The following is a 17,218-nucleotide window of genomic DNA, read 5'->3' as shown; positions in this document are numbered from 1 at the left end:
TATTTAGTCTACCTGTTTTAAGGCTTGCTCTGTAGAAATATAACGTGGAAAAAGAAAAGAGTATCATGGATTAATCTGCTGTCAGATTCACACGTTATGACTTCTGCAGTTCATTTATAAGTTAAAAGTTTATTTGAGCAAATTACAGATACGATTGAGTGCTTTGGAAATGTATATTTTGGGCAAATTACGCATTCAATCGATCCACTATTGTTTGTTGTTGTAGCAGCAGCATTTTTCTCTAGTATGAAACTGATCTGTGCTACCCAGAAATCCGTCCTACCTTGTGGTAATGCGCATGCGCACATCGATTTCGTCACATACTGCTTACTCGGCAGCTTTCTTATCAATACGTCCTACCTGTGGAAGTTTTGTTTCATGCGTTTTATTTCATCGAAGATTGCGGAAAGCTTTATTTAATACCTGGCTTTCATTAAGCTGTTGTTTTACTTCATGTTTTTAGTTTACGTGGCAGACATCAACTAAATATATTTATAAATGGCTTTGGCAATGTCGTTACCACTGTAAACAAGTCATTGTTTGGCTGTTAATCAGGGCAAAATACGTTATTTTGTGGGCTATTTAGTCCCTATACTTTAAAATATTTTAGTTTAATTACACTTTTTTTTTTTTTACTAAACCTTACTAAATAGCTATTGATAGCGATACTATGTGAGATTAAAGCTGTAAAGCGGTGTAATATTAGTGTAAGCATATCCTATCATTTCAGGTACACGGTGCACTGCGCAGTTCGGTCGACACGTTGTGTCTGCACTGCATCTGATAACAGACTTGCAGCATATTATTGCGCAAAACAGAGTTGCGGTAATTTAATTACAATAAAACCCTGTTTCCCCCTGTCTGATACTATTATTACAAACACCTCTGTATTTAAAATATATTTTTTAAAAAGGTAGAATATTCTAGTAAAAGGATTAGGGCATGCATGTTTAGTTTTTCATTTTAAACTGGTAGAATATTCAGATGAAGTGATCTTCTGGTTTCGTCATGTAACATGACGGTAGCAGTTTTGGACGCGTAGCACTGACAGACATAGCTAACTATCCGTGCTACGGTAGAAAGTGCGAGGTAGCACCGATAGTCGGAACACCGGTTGAAACGAATCCAATCCGATGTGGTGTGTGTCGTATATTTCCTATATATTTTTAATAATTGATATATATTTTTTAGAAATGTCAGCTACCAGCCACGGTAGTTTTATGTACTTTGCGTTTGGAAGCAACTTATTGAGGGAAAGACTGCAGCTAAAGAATCCATCGGCTTCGTTCGTCTCTACTGGTCGACTAAAGGTTTGTATATTAAAATTGATCAATTTTATGGCGTCAGTATGTTGCTCTTCGCGGCGCCTTTACGACAGAATGTAATTACGTAGGATTTCACATGTAATTCATGTAGTAAACCATTATTCATGCCATTATTTCTGTCGTGTTTTTTGGCTAATGCTATGCTAACGCTGTTTTTGTCTGGTTTTAATGAAAGTAGCTGAAGTCAGTATTCGAATTGTTACCAGAACGAAAAGTCTAGTTCTGTCAGTCTCTCTCTCTCTCTGTGTGTGTGTGTCTTCTGTATGTAATATTTTATACACTGAATAGAAATGCGTGTCAAGGTCAGAGATGTTATTAATTTGCCGACGTTGGCATCCGACTTTGCACTTTAACGCAGCATTTTAGACTCCGATGTACATTTGATTTGCTCCAGAACAAAATAAAACACTGAGGATGGTCAAACTTTGCTGAAATGTTTTGTATTATTAATTTGACAATACACTTATTTGTGATTGTTTAAAAAAACGTAAAATAATAAAATACAATTTTATTTTCTTATTTGAAGTCCTGCTTGAAAATTATATTAAGCACAAGCCCGAACAGAAAGAGAGATGGCATGAAACATATTTTGTGGTTTCATTCATTTTTCAAAATTCAAAAAGGAAAATTTATTTTAAGGCTCTTTTGGGAGAGGGGGATCTGACCGCTTCTAGTGTTGGTATTCTAGTGTCGTTGCCAACATATCTGACAGGAGAGACCTGTACAAAAATAATTATATACTTGCGAAATATTCTAGAAAACAGTTTGTGATTTGAAAATAATTTAATTTTTGAAAAGTCAAACCGGACTTTTCACAGGACTACAAGCTGAACCTTGGCTTGTGGGCGGAACATGTTGAAAACTCCTGGCACGGCGGAGTGGCCACCATCGAGTCCTGTCAGGGCGAAGAGGTGTGGGGTGTAGTCTGGACTTTGAGCAATGAAAACCTCCCAACCTTAGACAAGTGAGAGGCACAAATGCACATCTGGTTAAAAGTTTCTCATTAAATTGGTGCAGTTTAAACATGTTTTTTTTTTTCTACTTATGTTCCCCTGAAGGCAGGAAGGTGTGAGCCAAGGAAACTACTCTCCACTAGAGGTCTCTGTTGAGACTGACCAGGGGGTGAAACAATGCAGGACGTACCAGATGAACAATTTTCACGCCTGTCCTCCATCTCCACAGTACAAAGAGGTGTCCCGAGAACACACACTAACATGACAAAATAATTTTATTTTTGTTGCATTCTATTTCATCACAAAGTTCCAAGTGAGAAACTTCTCTTCTTCCAGGTAGAAATCAATATGAACAAGAACTGGGACACACAAGTGATGATTTTAGATTTTTTTTTTCCACTAAACCACAATGAATCTAAGGGTTAGGGTGTTTTTTTAAGGCAACTGTTTTGTAAATCAACACTCCAAATATCACAGAATCTATTTGATAGAAAGGGGGGATTTTCAAAATGTGTTGTTCCATTTGAGAAATCATCCCTCAAGCTGTGACTATTTGTTCAATCATTACTTGCAAAGTTCTTGTTTTTGCTTAATTGTTGTTTGTGTTTTGTTTTTTTTTCCATATTGAAGGTGGTGTGCATGGGAGCAGCACAGAACGGGCTTCCAAAGGAATACCTTGAGAGACTGCAGGCCATTCAGACCAACAACTACTCCGGCCCCTCAATCCTGGATCAAATTAGAGCCACTACCAGCTCCCTGGAACTAACTGAGCAAACTCACATTAATATAACTAGTTCTTAGAACATTTCAGCCTCATCACCCATTTAGGCTTTCAACTGGCTACTGTATTCCTCTTATTGTGGTAGATGTAATTGTAGTTACATCTATGATGCTTTCCTGTAAAAAATAAATAAATAAAAAAATCATCTAGACCTGAAGGTCAATCTGCATTTTGCTTGTTGAATAGATTTACCTCTTGCTGTGTCGTAATATTGTAAGCATCCAATCACAAGATAGTTGGTGCGGCCCAGCATGCAGCCTGATGAATAGTAAAATTAAACAGTATTATTAGTAATATTACACCGCCAATAACACATGACTGAAATTACTAGATGTCTTCTGAAAATACTCTAACATGAGCATATTTTATTAAATAAAAGTGAATCATTTGTTTAAAAGGAAACCACTTTATTTTTTTATTTCTTTTGTTTTTTTTTTTACACCACAGTGGCCTTGGACAGAATGTTTTACTTTTATATCTAACCCAACACTTTTCATACTCTAGTAGTTATAGAAAATACTAATACAAAAAGAAGCAGCCAGGAAAACAAAACCAATGCACAGGATTATTCAGCAATGTGTGAGTGTAGTTTAATCTTTGCTCAATTCTATGCAGACGTGTGGACCTCGCAATGGCACAAATTAAGTTATTCTGACAGGAAACGAGAATTCAAATTAAGGCTAAAAAAAATATTTAAAAAAACGTGTAAAAATTTGGAGGGAAGAGAGGAACATTCTGAGTAGATTTTGGTCTGTGAAAAATTGTGAAAAATACAAAAGCAGCGGTGGTCACAAAACAGAAAAAAGGTCAAACTCATAAGGCAAAGTCTAATGTAATAAAAAAATATAAACTGAACCAAAGTAATTTAGAAATATTTTGAGTGAGTGGTTTTAAATAAAGGGTATAAAAGGCAGCTGAGAACTTAGGTTTGTGGTAAAAGTTGAATCCAGGGAGATGCTGTTCATTAACTCAGTATCATTATGTTTTAGAAAAGCCTCAACCTGTCACTGCATCCAAGTGGAAATCAGAAGGAGGAGCACTGATGACATACTGAGGTGGACCAAAGCACTATTAGCGAGGGCTACATAAACAAACCGCCCTCTGTTTCAGGGTAACTCAGATTTTATGAAATGAGACTATTACTCAACAGAAAAGTCGTTGGGAATTATCAGTTTCTGTTTAGAATTTAAACTGTTACTTGATTTGCTTATTTTTGGTCCATATCTCAAATATCTCGGCTCATTCCATCGGCTCCTGCTCCGTCTCTGCGTCACCTACATCCATCGGTTCTAGTTCGTCCTCCACGTCCTTCGCGCCTTTTACAGTCGTCGTCGGTTCTCCAGTCGTTTCTGGTTCTTCAGATTCATCCTCCTCTTCGTCCGACTCCACGATGTCAGCCGGCGCCTCTGGCTCTGGGATCAGTAGCTTGTGCTTCACTTTGCTCAGCTCGCTCATGTTAAAGCCGAGTAAGATGGCGGCTGTGTTCCTCTTGAGGCTTTTCATGCACTTGCTGCGCTTCTTGCTGAATTGGCCCGCCAGCTCTGCTTTGGTTATAGACAGCCTTCTGCACAACTCCTCGGTCTCCGGTTTGGTGGCATAGGGGTTCATGTTGAAGTACTTTGAGATAAACTCTCTGCGTTCGTCACTGCAGCGTCGCTCCACGGCGCTCGGCTCCAACACGAGCTTGACCGTAGGGTCGCTCGGGATCTCTGGCTCTGGTGGGGATTCCTGCTTCTCCTGCAAGTCCTTCTCCCGCAGCCGTTTCTCCTGCTCTTTCCTCTTGCGCATGGCGGCCTTTTCTTCTCGCTCTCGCCTGTTGGCCTCCATGGCCTCCTTCAAAGCTGCCTCAAGCCTCCTCTTCAGCTGCCTCTCTGCCTCGGTTTCTGGAGGGTCCGCAGGGGCTGGGGCTCGGATCACACGAGCTGGGGCTATGGCCCGTGTCATCGTCATTCCCTGCGGCACTTGAAGGAAGTAAAGTCCCGACTGCTGACTGACCTGTGGAGCTGGCTTTAGTTGTGGTTGATGCTGCAGCACAGCTGTGGGAGCCGTGGGCTTAGGAATCGGTGGCGGCGGTGGCGGCAGTGGAGGCGGTTTTGGAGAACAGCGACACCGTTGGATATGGAGCATCACAGCCTGCTGAGTGACCTTTCCTGTGTACACCCCGTTGCAGTATATGCACTTGAACGCCTCAGTCTTCAAGATGGCATGAATGGTTGGCGCCACAAAGTGCTTCTGCTTCAAGTGCAGAACATGATCAGACTGATTCTGAAACCTCTCGTTGCAGAAGGGACAGTAGGCGCTATGGATTTTCATGGGTGTGGGGCAAACTTCTTGTGGGCTGCTGGCTTGCAACTTGAAGTAAATTAGGTCAAGAGAACTTGTGACTAGGGCGAGGTTGACCTCTGCTTCTCCCAGGATGTCCTTTGGTGCGGTGGTGTTCACGTCGAAATGAGGAAAGATGATGGCACCGTTACCTTTGGAGTATATCCTGTACTTCTGCCTAAGAAAGTCACAATACACCTTGCTGGCTGGATTGTGCAGCTTTACATGGTCTACAAGCTGTTTGACTGAAAAGAACAAAGCTGAGCAGTACAAACAATTGAGCCCATGCAACAAGTGTTGGAAGACGACCCGCTCTGTTAGCAAAATTTTGCATGTCAGACATTTGACGGTCTTGTCGGGCATTTTCTTCAGGAATGCTGCTCGGGCGGCAACGCTTTCTGACTTGGAAGCGGTAGATTTGGTCTGGTGGGCGGCCTCCATGTGCATATCGAAGACGTTTGAAGGGAAAAGTTCATTGCAGAGGGGGCATGTGATCCACCTCTTGGTCTGTGGCGTGGAGTTACTCAATTGCTCAACAGGCTTGAGAGGCGTGGATGTTTTCTGAGAGACGAGTGGAGCGAACGTGTACGTGGGCATGCCGTTCACCCTGTTGCCGGTGGGGATAAGGTGACTCAGCAGGGACTGTGACGTGAGCATAGTTCCTTGTAGGGGAGTGTGGTTTGCTTGTGAAGTCTGTGCAGCCACAACAGGCTTAGGAGCGACTCCAGCAGCCAGATTGGTTTGAGGTCCTGGTGGAAGAACCACTTGCTGCCCTTGTGGTTGAGCCTGTTGTGGTTGAGCTATAGGAGAGGGTAAGGTCACGGGTGTCTGCTTCAGAGACACATTGGACACTGTGGGAAGCTGGACTACGGACGACCCTTGGGGCAGAGCGCTACGGAGGGCTATCGTCGCACCAGGCTGGAGCAAACCTTTAGCTTCGGCGCTAGCAAGTTGCACCAGCGCCGATGCTTGTGGAGGGAGGAAAGCTTGGTTGGTTCCAGGAGTACAGATCAGAGTTGCACTGTTCGTGTTGCCTTGCAGCTGCTGCACCGCCACAACAGTCCCAGCAGGTTGGCCATTACTGGGCAAAACCAGCTGGTTACTGGGAAATATCTGAGGCGCCTGTGGTTTGGGAGCAATATTTGGGAATGTGACCAACAATCCATTTCCATTAGAAGTTGGTTTAACAGTGTAGTTCTTGTTTTCTGTAATGACACTCTGCACCTGAATGGTAACTGTATAATGTGCTGGCTCCACCAGCATATGGTGCAACATTTGGTCTAGAGTTCCAGTGTTTACCTTGCACACCTTGCAGCAGTAGATCTTTACTGCCGTAGTCCCCTGCTGGTGCAATCTGTAACCAATGTACTGCTCTGCCAGGTGATCCAGGTGCTTGAGAATGATGTGCTTCTTTATCGCGAAGATAGAGGATGTCGGGAATCCGCACCTTCGACATTGATACCTCTCTGCAGAGCGATGGGTGAACCCACTCTCCTTCTGCGGCTGTATGTTTGGGACGGGCAGTTTGGCGTGGAAGAAGAGCATGTGCTTCTTGACGATCTTGGGGTGAGCGATAAAGAGGCATTGAGAGCAGGGTGCCAGTGCGCAGTACGACTGAACGTACGCGTGGCAGCGAGAGACGTGGCTTCTGAAGTTGTAGAGGTTTTGTGATGAGTACTTGCAGAGGGTGCAGCACAGAGATCGAGACCGATACGGCCACTGGACAGAGACGGAAACAAATGAAAATCAGGTAAATACAATAATTTTCTTCCAGCTGCTAAATTTGTTAAATTAGCAGGCCTAAAAGATCCTCATATTCTGATGTATATCCATTTGAGCAGGCAAGGAGGGTAAAGTCTAATTGTTTGAATAAGAAGAAGGCCTTTTGTTTAGCGTTATATACAAGTATATTTGAGAGTTGGAAGGATGAAATTTGCTGAAATGAATCTCAATAGAATGACTGAAATAAATTTTTGATGACAACCTAATTCAATGACAAGTTTCAAGCACGTTTAAAATCCGTTTTGAACAAAGCAATGAGATCATTTTAGATTTTAGTTTTAGATTTGTACTTCACACTTTTTTTATTATTATTACTCAAAGTAATCATGCTTCAAGAATCTCAGTCCTGCATGAAAACTGTTTTGCAGAATCAGCATACTTTTTCTTGTTTAATCAAGACATAACTTGTGCATACAGAGAAGTGATACGTGACGAAAACATTTAGGAGAAAAACGGTAAGATAAAATAAAACACTACAGTAAAAAAAAAAAAAAAAAAAAAAAAAAGATTTCATTATTTTGGATTTTGAAGAAAGTCATTGATGCAAAAGGAAAACATGAAGTTCACCTTCTTCTGCTGCCGGACACTGAATCCCTCTGTGATATCAACCCATTCTGTTTCCTGAAACGCTTCTTCTTCCTCCTCTTCTTCATCTGGATTTTTCTCATCTGGGTTTTCATTCAGATCCTGCACAGAACAAACAAAATCATAATAGAAAACATCCCTTCAGAGAATGTTAAGACTACATCCTTCTTGTCCTGAAGATCAGAACTCTCCAAAGAGTTCTCGCAATCTCTATTGAGCCAAATCTACAGAATAAATAAAATAAAACAGCTTTTTTCTGACTTCTACTGGTGGTGCCTGGCAAGGCGAGATAAGTTGTTGCACTGATGAAATAATTCTGTTTCTGCAAAATTATCTATGAAACAGCTCCACCCACAGGCAAGATTCCTACATAACCTGCTGACATTTCCAGATTTATCAGTCAAATTTCTGGGTGTAATGGACAGGATTTAAATGTACAACCTGCAAAACAGGCTGTGAAGGAGGAAGCAAAGGATGGCTGGAAAGATTAGTGGATGAATGGATCGACAGATGACTGGATGGACAAACATGTTTCATTTTCCTTTTTCCATACTTTTTTAAACTTAAACAACAGTGAAGAGAAGATTAGCACCAGATTAAAACAGATAAGAAAAGACAATAAGGTTTAGTTTTATCTGTTTACAAAAAGAAAAGATTTTTTCACGTCTTTTAAAAGGACAATAATAAGTTGGAGTCAGTGTAACATTATTAATGTTAACGAGAGAGTCTGCAAAGAAATCAGGGGACTGTCTATAGAACTACTAAGTTTTATTTTTCTCTTTTCTTGGTTTTATTATCCGACTTGCATAGCAACAGCTCATCTGAGTGGTGATGCTATTTTTCCTCTATTTTTTTTTTATTTGGCTGTTCTTGAAACATTTGTGTTAAAAGGTCGATTATACTGGACACAGGTAGGGAAAATGGCAAAAACAGATGTTAATATGTTGCTCGGCACAAATACGTTGCCATGTTTTACAGATACTGCCCGACCCTAATAATGAACGACCCAATTTCATCAAACTGCATAGAAATCAAGTCATTCCAAATTAAAAAAGAAACATTTAATTATAAATGATGCTGCAACTTATCAATAATAGACACTCTGTAGACCTAAATGAAATAAGAACATTTTCCTTTGTGTTTAACCAGACTGACCTAAAGTGTTCGGCTTACATAAAAAGTATTTGCCTTCTTATAGTAATTTTTTTTATGGTTTTGCTTGTTTTATGGTCACACTTCAACATGGTTTTTTTCTGGCCCTGATGTAAAGTTTTGGTGCTCTGGAGAACCACAGTGAGAGTCTTTACCTACAAATCCAGAAAGTGTGGGACTCTGAATCTTCACTGGTACTGCAGCCCAACCAAAATTACTTAAAGAGTAGATAGAAAATGTTTGCAAGTAGTCACAAGGAACAAGTGCATCATCAATATCCCTTCAGGTCTCACGTCCTGAGTTACAGTCAGTGTTCATGATGCAATAATAGGAAAAAATTAGGTAATTAGTAATCATAGCACTTCTCAGCTTGGAAAAAATAAAACCCAAGCCAACAAAGTTTACTTTTAACCCCTTAACCCGCACCAGAACGCCCACGTGCCGTTTTTACACTGTATTTTCTGGGGTGAGCAAAAAGGGCTTAAACTCTGCCAGTGTCCATTATGACGCTTTTATATGGCAGCCCAGAGCCCCCCCATTTGATTGACACCTCATTCGGCCAATAATGTTATGAAATGTTTTTTTCTGAGCCAATAATATCCAGAGAGCGACTTGAGCTTGTTTTGACAAGCATGTATTCTTTCTGAAATATTTCTGACTGGTCAACTCGGAAACTAAATCTCAAGCCACCGATGTGTAGCCAACACGCGTCCTGTCTTAAGGATGTGAGGCATTTTGGGGTTTGTTTTGACATGAATCCACCAGCTGCATGCGTAGCCATGCGCAATGTGTGCGCCTGTGCTGCGTCAAAGTCGGGCTCTGTGCGCCCTCGTGCGTCCTCATGCTTAACGGTGTTTACGGGACTTTTTTCTCACCACGGAGAGACACGTTGTCAGAACGCGTCAAAACTGGATGCATTTCTTCAGCAGAACTTCACAACTCATGGGAGTGGATGAATATGGCCGTAAGAGTGCTGACGAGTTTTGGATTTGAGAATACCGGAAACTTTTAGTTGTCGGCTGCTACAGTCAGATCCTACTAAATATTCAAAACTCAACAGCAGAAAGCCAGTTCTCACAACTCAGATGCTGGCTGCTGTTGCTTCTATGACAAAAAAGTTGTACAGTTTCAAAGATTATGTCAATCAGAAGTTTAATAATACATATTAAAAAAAAAAAACACAAATTTCAAGAATGTAGAAAAGATGTTAAAATTATAAACTACTGCTGGCTCACTAAGGATGATTTCAAGACTTCTCTCATTGATAAAGAGAGAAGTCTTTATCAATGAGATAAAGACTTCTTAAATAACGAGATATTTAATTTTCTTTGAATAATTTTCACCGTTAGTAGCATGCAATTTGTAACATCAGACACAGTAAGTAGTTACAAGTTATGCAGGATGCAGGCGAGGGTCATCCTATCAGCATGTTAAAAACTGCACGAAAAGAACAAGAACTTAAAGGGAAATCACAATTTGAAATGACATTTACAGCCTCCTGACATATAAAACTCTTTGTGAGCTATTGAACAATAACAATGAAACATACCTTCAGCCAGTTCTGACAGTCTTCGAGGCCAATCTCACTTAGGATGTTTTTCACTGCTTTACGAGCCTTTCGAATCTTTTCTACACTTCCTACTGGAAGTTGATACATGATTTACCGCAAACCTTAAAGGAAAACAAAAACAGACAACCGTGGCACAATTAGACAATGTAAAACAAGTTAAAACAGCCAGACTTGAATGGCCTGATTTTGTGCACATGCAGCCCAACGGTGGTGACATATATGATTTGATTAGAAAGGAGTTGGCACCGCCAAAGTCGTCTCAGAGGACATAAATTGTGGCCTCAATTGCAGGGGTGATGCAGAGAATGAACATCTGAAAGAAGGTCATCATACATTAATCCTAAATTGACTAAATTTAGGATTAATGTATTCTAGTCATAATGCCCATTTGAAACAATATATTAGCCACATTCACCAACTCGGGGTTAAGTGTCTTGGCCAGGAGCATATACACATGCAGCAGGAGGAGGCTGCAATCAAACATTTTATTTCCGCTTGTGTAGAAGTGAAGGGCACAACCGTGCCAAGTCCACCTCCACCAAACGGTCTCGGTACAGTTTTAAATTAACCGTTTCTTTAGTGACAAGTTTCGGTTTGGTTAAGAGTTTTCCGAACCACCCAAAAAACTTACCAGTTAAACCAGGGGTGTCCAAAGTCGGTCCTCGAGGGTCGGCATCCTGCACGTTTTAGTTCTCTCCCTGGTGGTAGCAACAACCTTTTCAGCTTGTCAATGTTCCTCCTAGGCCTTGTAACGGGCCATCATTTAATCCAGGTGTGTTAAACCAGGGAGAGAACTAAAACATGCAGGATGCCGGCCCTCGAGGACCGACTTCGGGCACCCCCTGAGTTAAACTAATCAACTAATTCGGACCAAAGTAAACAGATTGTACATATTTTAAAAAACGCCCAAAGTGGGCACATTGCACAAATGCAAGGCATGTGAGGTGCACACTCTACAACAAAGAGAGAAATGACACAATGCATGTGTGTGCAAACTGACTCCAGCATTTCACCACTGCCATGTTTATACAGCCCAGATGGCAATAAATGTACGATTTAACCACACAATACCATCTCATGCAGACATAAAGTGTGACTTCTATTTGAGTATGTAAAGTCCTGTTAAAGGCGTCTAATGCGATGATGACATGCCCTACAAAATTCACTCATTCATTTAAGTGATTGTTGGATGCTCAGGTAACTCCCTGATTGCACTATCACTTCACTCTTTATGTCAAAAATTAAACCCTCCGGTACTATTCTAGATGTGCCAGTTTATTGCTCAACAAACTATTTACAGACCTATTAATTTAGCTACATGCGTGTCCAATCAAGTCTAAACCAGACCATCACTTCTAGCTGCTTTTCTTTTGTAAAGTAAATTTGATAACAGGTGCATCTCAGTAGTTCATCTTAAAAACGCTGTAGAGTAATTGGACACAGTAATATATTTCAGATGTTTACCGTTAGAACTCCTTCATTTATTTGGTTAGTTTGCAGTTGTGGTTCTGGGTTCAGTTATTTTAGGTTTTATTTTATAAAAAGGAAAGCGTTGGACTAGTATGATTCTTCACCAGTGACCTTTGGTGGATTATGTTCCACATGTAGGATGTCTGACTATATGAATTACATAATTCAGTTTTCTTCAAAGAATTGCAAGTGGTTATGGCTGTGCCTAGAAAGATTGCCTGTTGTGGTTTACTCTTCAAAGCCACACTTTTATTATTATTATTATTATTATTACAGGTTGCCTTTGAACAACTGGTTTATACACCAAGCAAAGAAAAACAAGTATATGACTTGACTTGCCAAAAGAAGGTCTTTGGAGATGTATGCATCCAAGACATGTGCATAAAACAAATTCAGCATTTCTTTTCTCTCGTTCTGGTAGACTAGCTGAAAACTGATAAAATATTGGAAGCATAGTAGACAGTTGTATTGGGATAATTAAGCTGATGACACCGCATGTAGTGTCGAGAACAGCAAATTGCAAAGTTTACACGGTTCCCAAAATAAAACTTGCAAAACTTTCTTGGTACATAATATGGAACAAAACCTAAACAGCAGCATGTCCTGGATTATCCCATCTACAGTTTAACAGCACCGCTGCTACTCCACGTCCTTTACTCTTGCTACTCCTCTTAAAATCTCAGTCTGCTCTTATGGTTCGAAAGCCGGGCACAGACACAGAGTCGGGGATTTGATCCTGCAGCCACGTCTCGGTGAAACATACAGAAAAATACTGAATTCTCAATACTCTGACTGGGTGCTTGGATGTGCTTAAAGTTCATCAAATTGATTGTTTGCCAAAGATCTCACACAGGACCATTATTATTGAAGGAGAACTTCCTCATTCTCTCTTTCTAGTTCACCTCATTTGAGATGTTAATCAGCTGCTCTAGGTGGTCAACAACAAAAACCCCTACATTGTTTCTATGGTTACCCATCGTAAAAGCTACGGATCCACAATACAGCAGGGTCAACATACATATAAGCCAGTGTCAAGTCATTTTTTAGCATATTGGTATCAGTCCTTGAAGTAAAACTGAGATGATTTTAACAACTGACGTTTATTTCCATCTTGTTGCCTTTTGTGAATGTGCTTCAGGTGGGGGAGGGGAAGGTGTTGGCCATGTGGTATTTGTTCAGTCATGTGACAGACAGTGATGCAGCAAAGGATTGTGGGTAGTTTAACTGACAAAGAGAAGCAATGTAGAGGTGTAGCCATTTTTACATAGGTTCAGGAATGTGGACAATTAAATACGTATGTAATATAAGTAAATATCAGTAATTGACCAGAACAGCAGCATTAATACTGGATATCAAAACCAGACCAAATTTCTATATTGGTGCAATGCTAATAAAAACTGGGCAAAAGCACATTGCCCAGCACCCTAAACCAGAGGGAATAATAATAATAACATATTAACAGCTGGTCTTCTAATAATATTCAAGTTTTCCGAGAAACTGGATTTAGATTTCCACTCTTACTTTTGAAAAGTATTTTTAATTTACTGAGATACAAATGCACAACGCAGAACTAAAATCATCACTCAGATTTGGGGAATTTTGTTTTTGAAAACATATTTAAGTATGTGGAAAAAAAAAAAATCAGGGTGCAGTTCATTTAAACCCATTTAATTTTAATATTTCCCAGAACTAAAATATCCTCATACTGCGTCACTATTAAGTCTTTGGGATCATCAAGAAGATTAAATAAATAAAATGTGTAAAGGTAAATGAAAATATGTGGTTTTTTTATGGTTGGTCACATTTCTATTATAATGTATAATAGTTATATGAGATAATGTGTTGTACTCTAAACTGAAATGCTGAAATTGCTTCTTTTTTTTTTGTATGCCAAATAATAATGACCTGTCCACTGGATTGGGACAGCTTTGTCTGACACATCCAGCAATAAAGATAGCATCTTTTTCATTTTGAGGGATTCTTGCATTGCTGCAACTCTGGTGTGGTCCAACAGGATGTTATGTTTACAGAATTTGTATATATGTGTGTGTGTATCAAGATACCTTGAATTATTCCACCATGCACTGTTGTGACTTGTTCAATCGTGCTTATTTATATTTGTTTATTAAAAAAGCATATTTAGATTTTAATAAACAAATATATTTTGTGTTGAAATGGGTTCAAAGAGATATAGGAACCACCTGAATGCATTTTAGAGTACATTTTAGCGTCTCCCACACTAAATCACGGTTTTAAAGGCTCATATCACTAGTATGGATCTCGTCATCCTATCCCCGTCTCTTTCTGTGTCCCACCTGGGCACTGTACTTCTCATTTTGTTGTTTCACACTTAACGAATCATTGTGATGCCAGGATTGTGCCAATTATAAGACAAAAACTAAAGTAAAATGTTGTTTTCCCCACTGTAAAATGTTGCTTTAAACGGAATAATACGGTGCAGTATGCAAATCTGTAAAAATGCAAATGCAGAAACGTATATAAAATATATTAAATAGCTAAAAACAGCATTTAAAAAGTTAGATATAAATCACGAATATAGTAATAATAACGTAGTTAAACTGTTGCACAAAGATTCGTTTGTGTTTGTTTTTTTTTAAAAGCACGTCATGGTTAATATAATCAAAAAGCATAATTACCGCGCAACAGCTGGTTTGTCAGTATCTGAACACACCTAAATAGTTGTTTTTTTTGCCATTCATGGCTACCTAAATCCAATCCCTTCCCCTCTGCAGACATTCAGACAGTGTATCAGCCACATTGGAGTCAGGAACCAGAGGCTGGCAGCGGCAGCATGCTGACAGATAACACGCCAGGTCACAGAGCCGGTCACAGCGCATCTTCCCACTCCAGCAACACGCAGCCTCTCCTCGCACATATTTACCTCGGTGATATTTTCGGCGCAGATTAACGTTAGTCGTCGCTGTGTCTCCTCTGGCGGAGCCACGGTGCTCCACTTCCACCGGCCCGCAGATGTGTGTCGGTGAACTGCGTCTGCTCCCAGCGCTGCTCACCCCCGCTCACCGGAGCAGCATCCCCTCCCCACGCACGCCGCGCTAAGGGGCTAAAGTTGAATACGAACGGTGATTACGGCGTAAGGAATCCGAAGATAAGTTATTTTTGGTCTAGCTTTTGTCCCCTTTCTTCCCCCTGTTGAGGAAAAAAAAAATGGCGCTCAAGTTCAGGATCTGACGTAGCGACTTCATTTGCATACAGCACAACCTGACCAATAGGAGACTTTACATTCTGCAAAACTGTATAACTTTTTACTCTGCTGCTTTTGCAGCCAGCGTGGCCCCAACCTGTGCACATGGTGTGTTTCATAGTCTAGTTTCAGATTTGGATGTCACATTAAACCTGTAAAGTGGACTTTTTCATTCTATGAGAAATAGCTAGCTAGGGGGCGTGGCCACCTACACCCTCACTGGGAGTCACGTGGTACTGGACCACCAGTTAACCAATAGGTTGTCGAGAAAATGAGCTAAATGGGCGGGCCTTTGCTTGTGATGTCATATCATGCAACTTTTTGTGGCCAATCAACATTAAGCAACCATTCTACCAAGAGACTCATAAGTTACATGGGTTTTGGCTAGCATTGCACAAAGTATAAAAACTACCATTTTCAAAAATTTTGTTATTTTTATTTCAACTGCGATTTAGTTTTTATGCACTGCTGTATGGTTTCGTAAAAGACGATCCAATTATTTTTCACATGAACAAGTTCAAGTTTGACGTTAGTTCCTAAAAATCTTATTAGATAAGTTAAGGGGGACGTTAGTCATCCGACTGAGGCCCATCACTTGACCTCCATATCCAGAGGTCGCATTGGTTTTTGAGGACCTCGCCACATCGCTGATGTTGAAGTGAAGCTCCTCGAACTGACGTGGCGAGCGACCACTGAGACCTTTTTGTTAGCAGTCTGCAGTTTTGTTTCTGATCACTTAATGCAGATTAGGCATGACTTGTGTCCACATCAATTGGTGCTGGATTGTGACAGTTTTTAGTTTCCTGTTAATCAGTTGTTCAAATTACACCAACGAAATTAAGAAAATGAATAGCGGTGTCATGTTTCTTGCTGGGCTCTACAATCAGAGAAGATCATATAATGAAACAAACTGAACAGATGATCTGCTGAACTGCAAATCCTTAACAATAAGAGTTATATAATGCCTTTTCTCAAGCAGAAGTACCAAACACCAGGGGAATCCATTTTTTTTAGTTCAAGTCTTGTCGTACCAGCTTATTGCACGTAGACAAAACAAAACAAGCAACTCGGACTTACTTTATCCATCTTGAGATCATCTTTAGAACATTAAACTAAATGAAAAGTGATAATGGTAAAACATGTTTATGCCTTAAATGTTGAAAGAAAAAAGTACTTACAATATTTACCTGTTATGACTGTTTATTGCATTGTACTCCCGAACTCACTCACTTAACCAACGGTCTCATCTCTAGGCGGCTTCATCTCAGGTACTATTAAATACATATCTTCACAATATTTGAAGCATCCTGATGAGTGTCCGAATTACCAGAACTTCAGAATGCAATATTTTCAACTAGAGTTAATTTGCATTATAGCTGTCTGTGGACCATATAAGCCACTGAAGTATATTTGATGAAGTTTCCAAAATGAAAATGGAAATTAATAAAATTTCTAATTCGCTCAAGTGTCAGGTTGCACTGTCACAGTTAAAAAAAAAAAAATCAAACTAATAGTCCATCCACAACCACTTATTGGTATATGCTATCATATTGTTCAACAACATTACTCCATTAGATGTCGCTGACTGATTCAGTACCTACGGTATCAGGTTACACAATACACCTGCCTAAACCAGAAGGTTGAGCCACTCCCTGATTATCTCTGACATAGAAATCGCAGCTAATTTCTTAGAAATATGCAGCAGAGAGCATTTCTTTGCCACCCATATAATTAGCTCTTTCATTTATGTGCCATGCCTTGTATGATTGTTCTTTTTCTTAATAGCTGAAAAGAAATAAAGAATAAATAAATAAAATGCATGTCAAGCTATAAAAAACTTCGTACGAGAAGGAGTTCATTGCTAATATAACAAGGATGGTTCGATACCCGATGCTGGTTTAGTTTCAGAAGCTTAAAGATTAATAAGACGTTAATAAAATCACAGTTAGGTACTCAGGTTTGGACATTTCAGCCGTCATATGGAGATCAGTGAGAGAAGGGTGTTAATGTTTAGCTACCCTATCTTCCCTTTACCCAAATCAGCTTTATCCAGTT

The 17,218-nt window shown here is 40.0% G+C and overlaps 2 protein-coding genes across 3 annotated transcripts; one reads left to right on the top strand and one right to left on the bottom strand.

The window, feature by feature from the left end:
• Window positions 1-1,037: 1,037 nt before the first annotated feature.
• Window positions 1,038-3,720, top strand: ggcta (gamma-glutamylcyclotransferase a). Its single transcript, XM_015035442.1, has 4 exons — window positions 1,038-1,310; window positions 2,144-2,289; window positions 2,384-2,516; window positions 2,909-3,720. Exons 1-4 carry the CDS (start codon window positions 1,134-1,136, stop codon window positions 3,077-3,079), a joined length of 627 nt encoding a protein of 208 aa, XP_014890928.1. The 5' UTR covers window positions 1,038-1,133; the 3' UTR covers window positions 3,080-3,720.
• adnp2b (ADNP homeobox 2b) lies at window positions 3,631-15,151 on the bottom strand. Of its 2 annotated transcripts, none has more exons than XM_015035440.1 (4): window positions 14,843-15,151; window positions 10,450-10,571; window positions 7,731-7,850; window positions 3,631-7,100 (listed from the first exon to the last, which is right to left on the bottom strand). In XM_015035440.1, the coding sequence occupies exons 2-4, from the start codon at window positions 10,555-10,557 to the stop codon at window positions 4,299-4,301; spliced, it is 3,030 nt and encodes a 1,009-aa protein (XP_014890926.1). In that variant the 5' UTR covers window positions 10,558-10,571; window positions 14,843-15,151; the 3' UTR covers window positions 3,631-4,298. The 2 variants fall into 2 exon arrangements, with proteins under 2 accessions (XP_014890926.1, XP_014890927.1); XM_015035441.1 differs by lacking the exon at window positions 14,843-15,151 and adding an exon at window positions 11,102-11,126.
• Window positions 15,152-17,218: the final 2,067 nt, after the last annotated feature.

The sequence above is a fragment of the Poecilia latipinna genome, unplaced genomic scaffold, assembly GCF_001443285.1.
Source record: "Poecilia latipinna isolate Pla-1442-1.1 unplaced genomic scaffold, P_latipinna-1.0 Scaffold335, whole genome shotgun sequence".
Taxonomy (NCBI): Eukaryota; Metazoa; Chordata; class Actinopteri; order Cyprinodontiformes; family Poeciliidae; genus Poecilia; species Poecilia latipinna.
Note: the sequence above shows the minus strand (reverse complement) of the source record. Positions and strands in the feature narration are given on the sequence as shown.

Coding starts and splice junctions, on each gene's coding strand:
- ggcta (XM_015035442.1), top strand. CDS start 1,134: ATGTGGTGTGTGTCGTATATTTCCTATATATTTTTAATAATTGATATA. Junction 1,311..2,143: donor TCTCTACTGGTCGACTAAAG/GTTTGTATATTA, acceptor GACTTTTCACAG/GACTACAAGCTGAACCTTGG. Junction 2,517..2,908: donor CATCTCCACAGTACAAAGAG/GTGTCCCGAGAA, acceptor TCCATATTGAAG/GTGGTGTGCATGGGAGCAGC.
- adnp2b (XM_015035440.1), bottom strand. CDS start 10,557: ATGTATCAACTTCCAGTAGGAAGTGTAGAAAAGATTCGAAAGGCTCGT. Junction 7,851..10,449: donor ACTGTCAGAACTGGCTGAAG/GTATGTTTCATT, acceptor TGTTCTGTGCAG/GATCTGAATGAAAACCCAGA. Junction 7,101..7,730: donor GTGTCCGGCAGCAGAAGAAG/GTGAACTTCATG, acceptor GTCTCTGTCCAG/TGGCCGTATCGGTCTCGATC.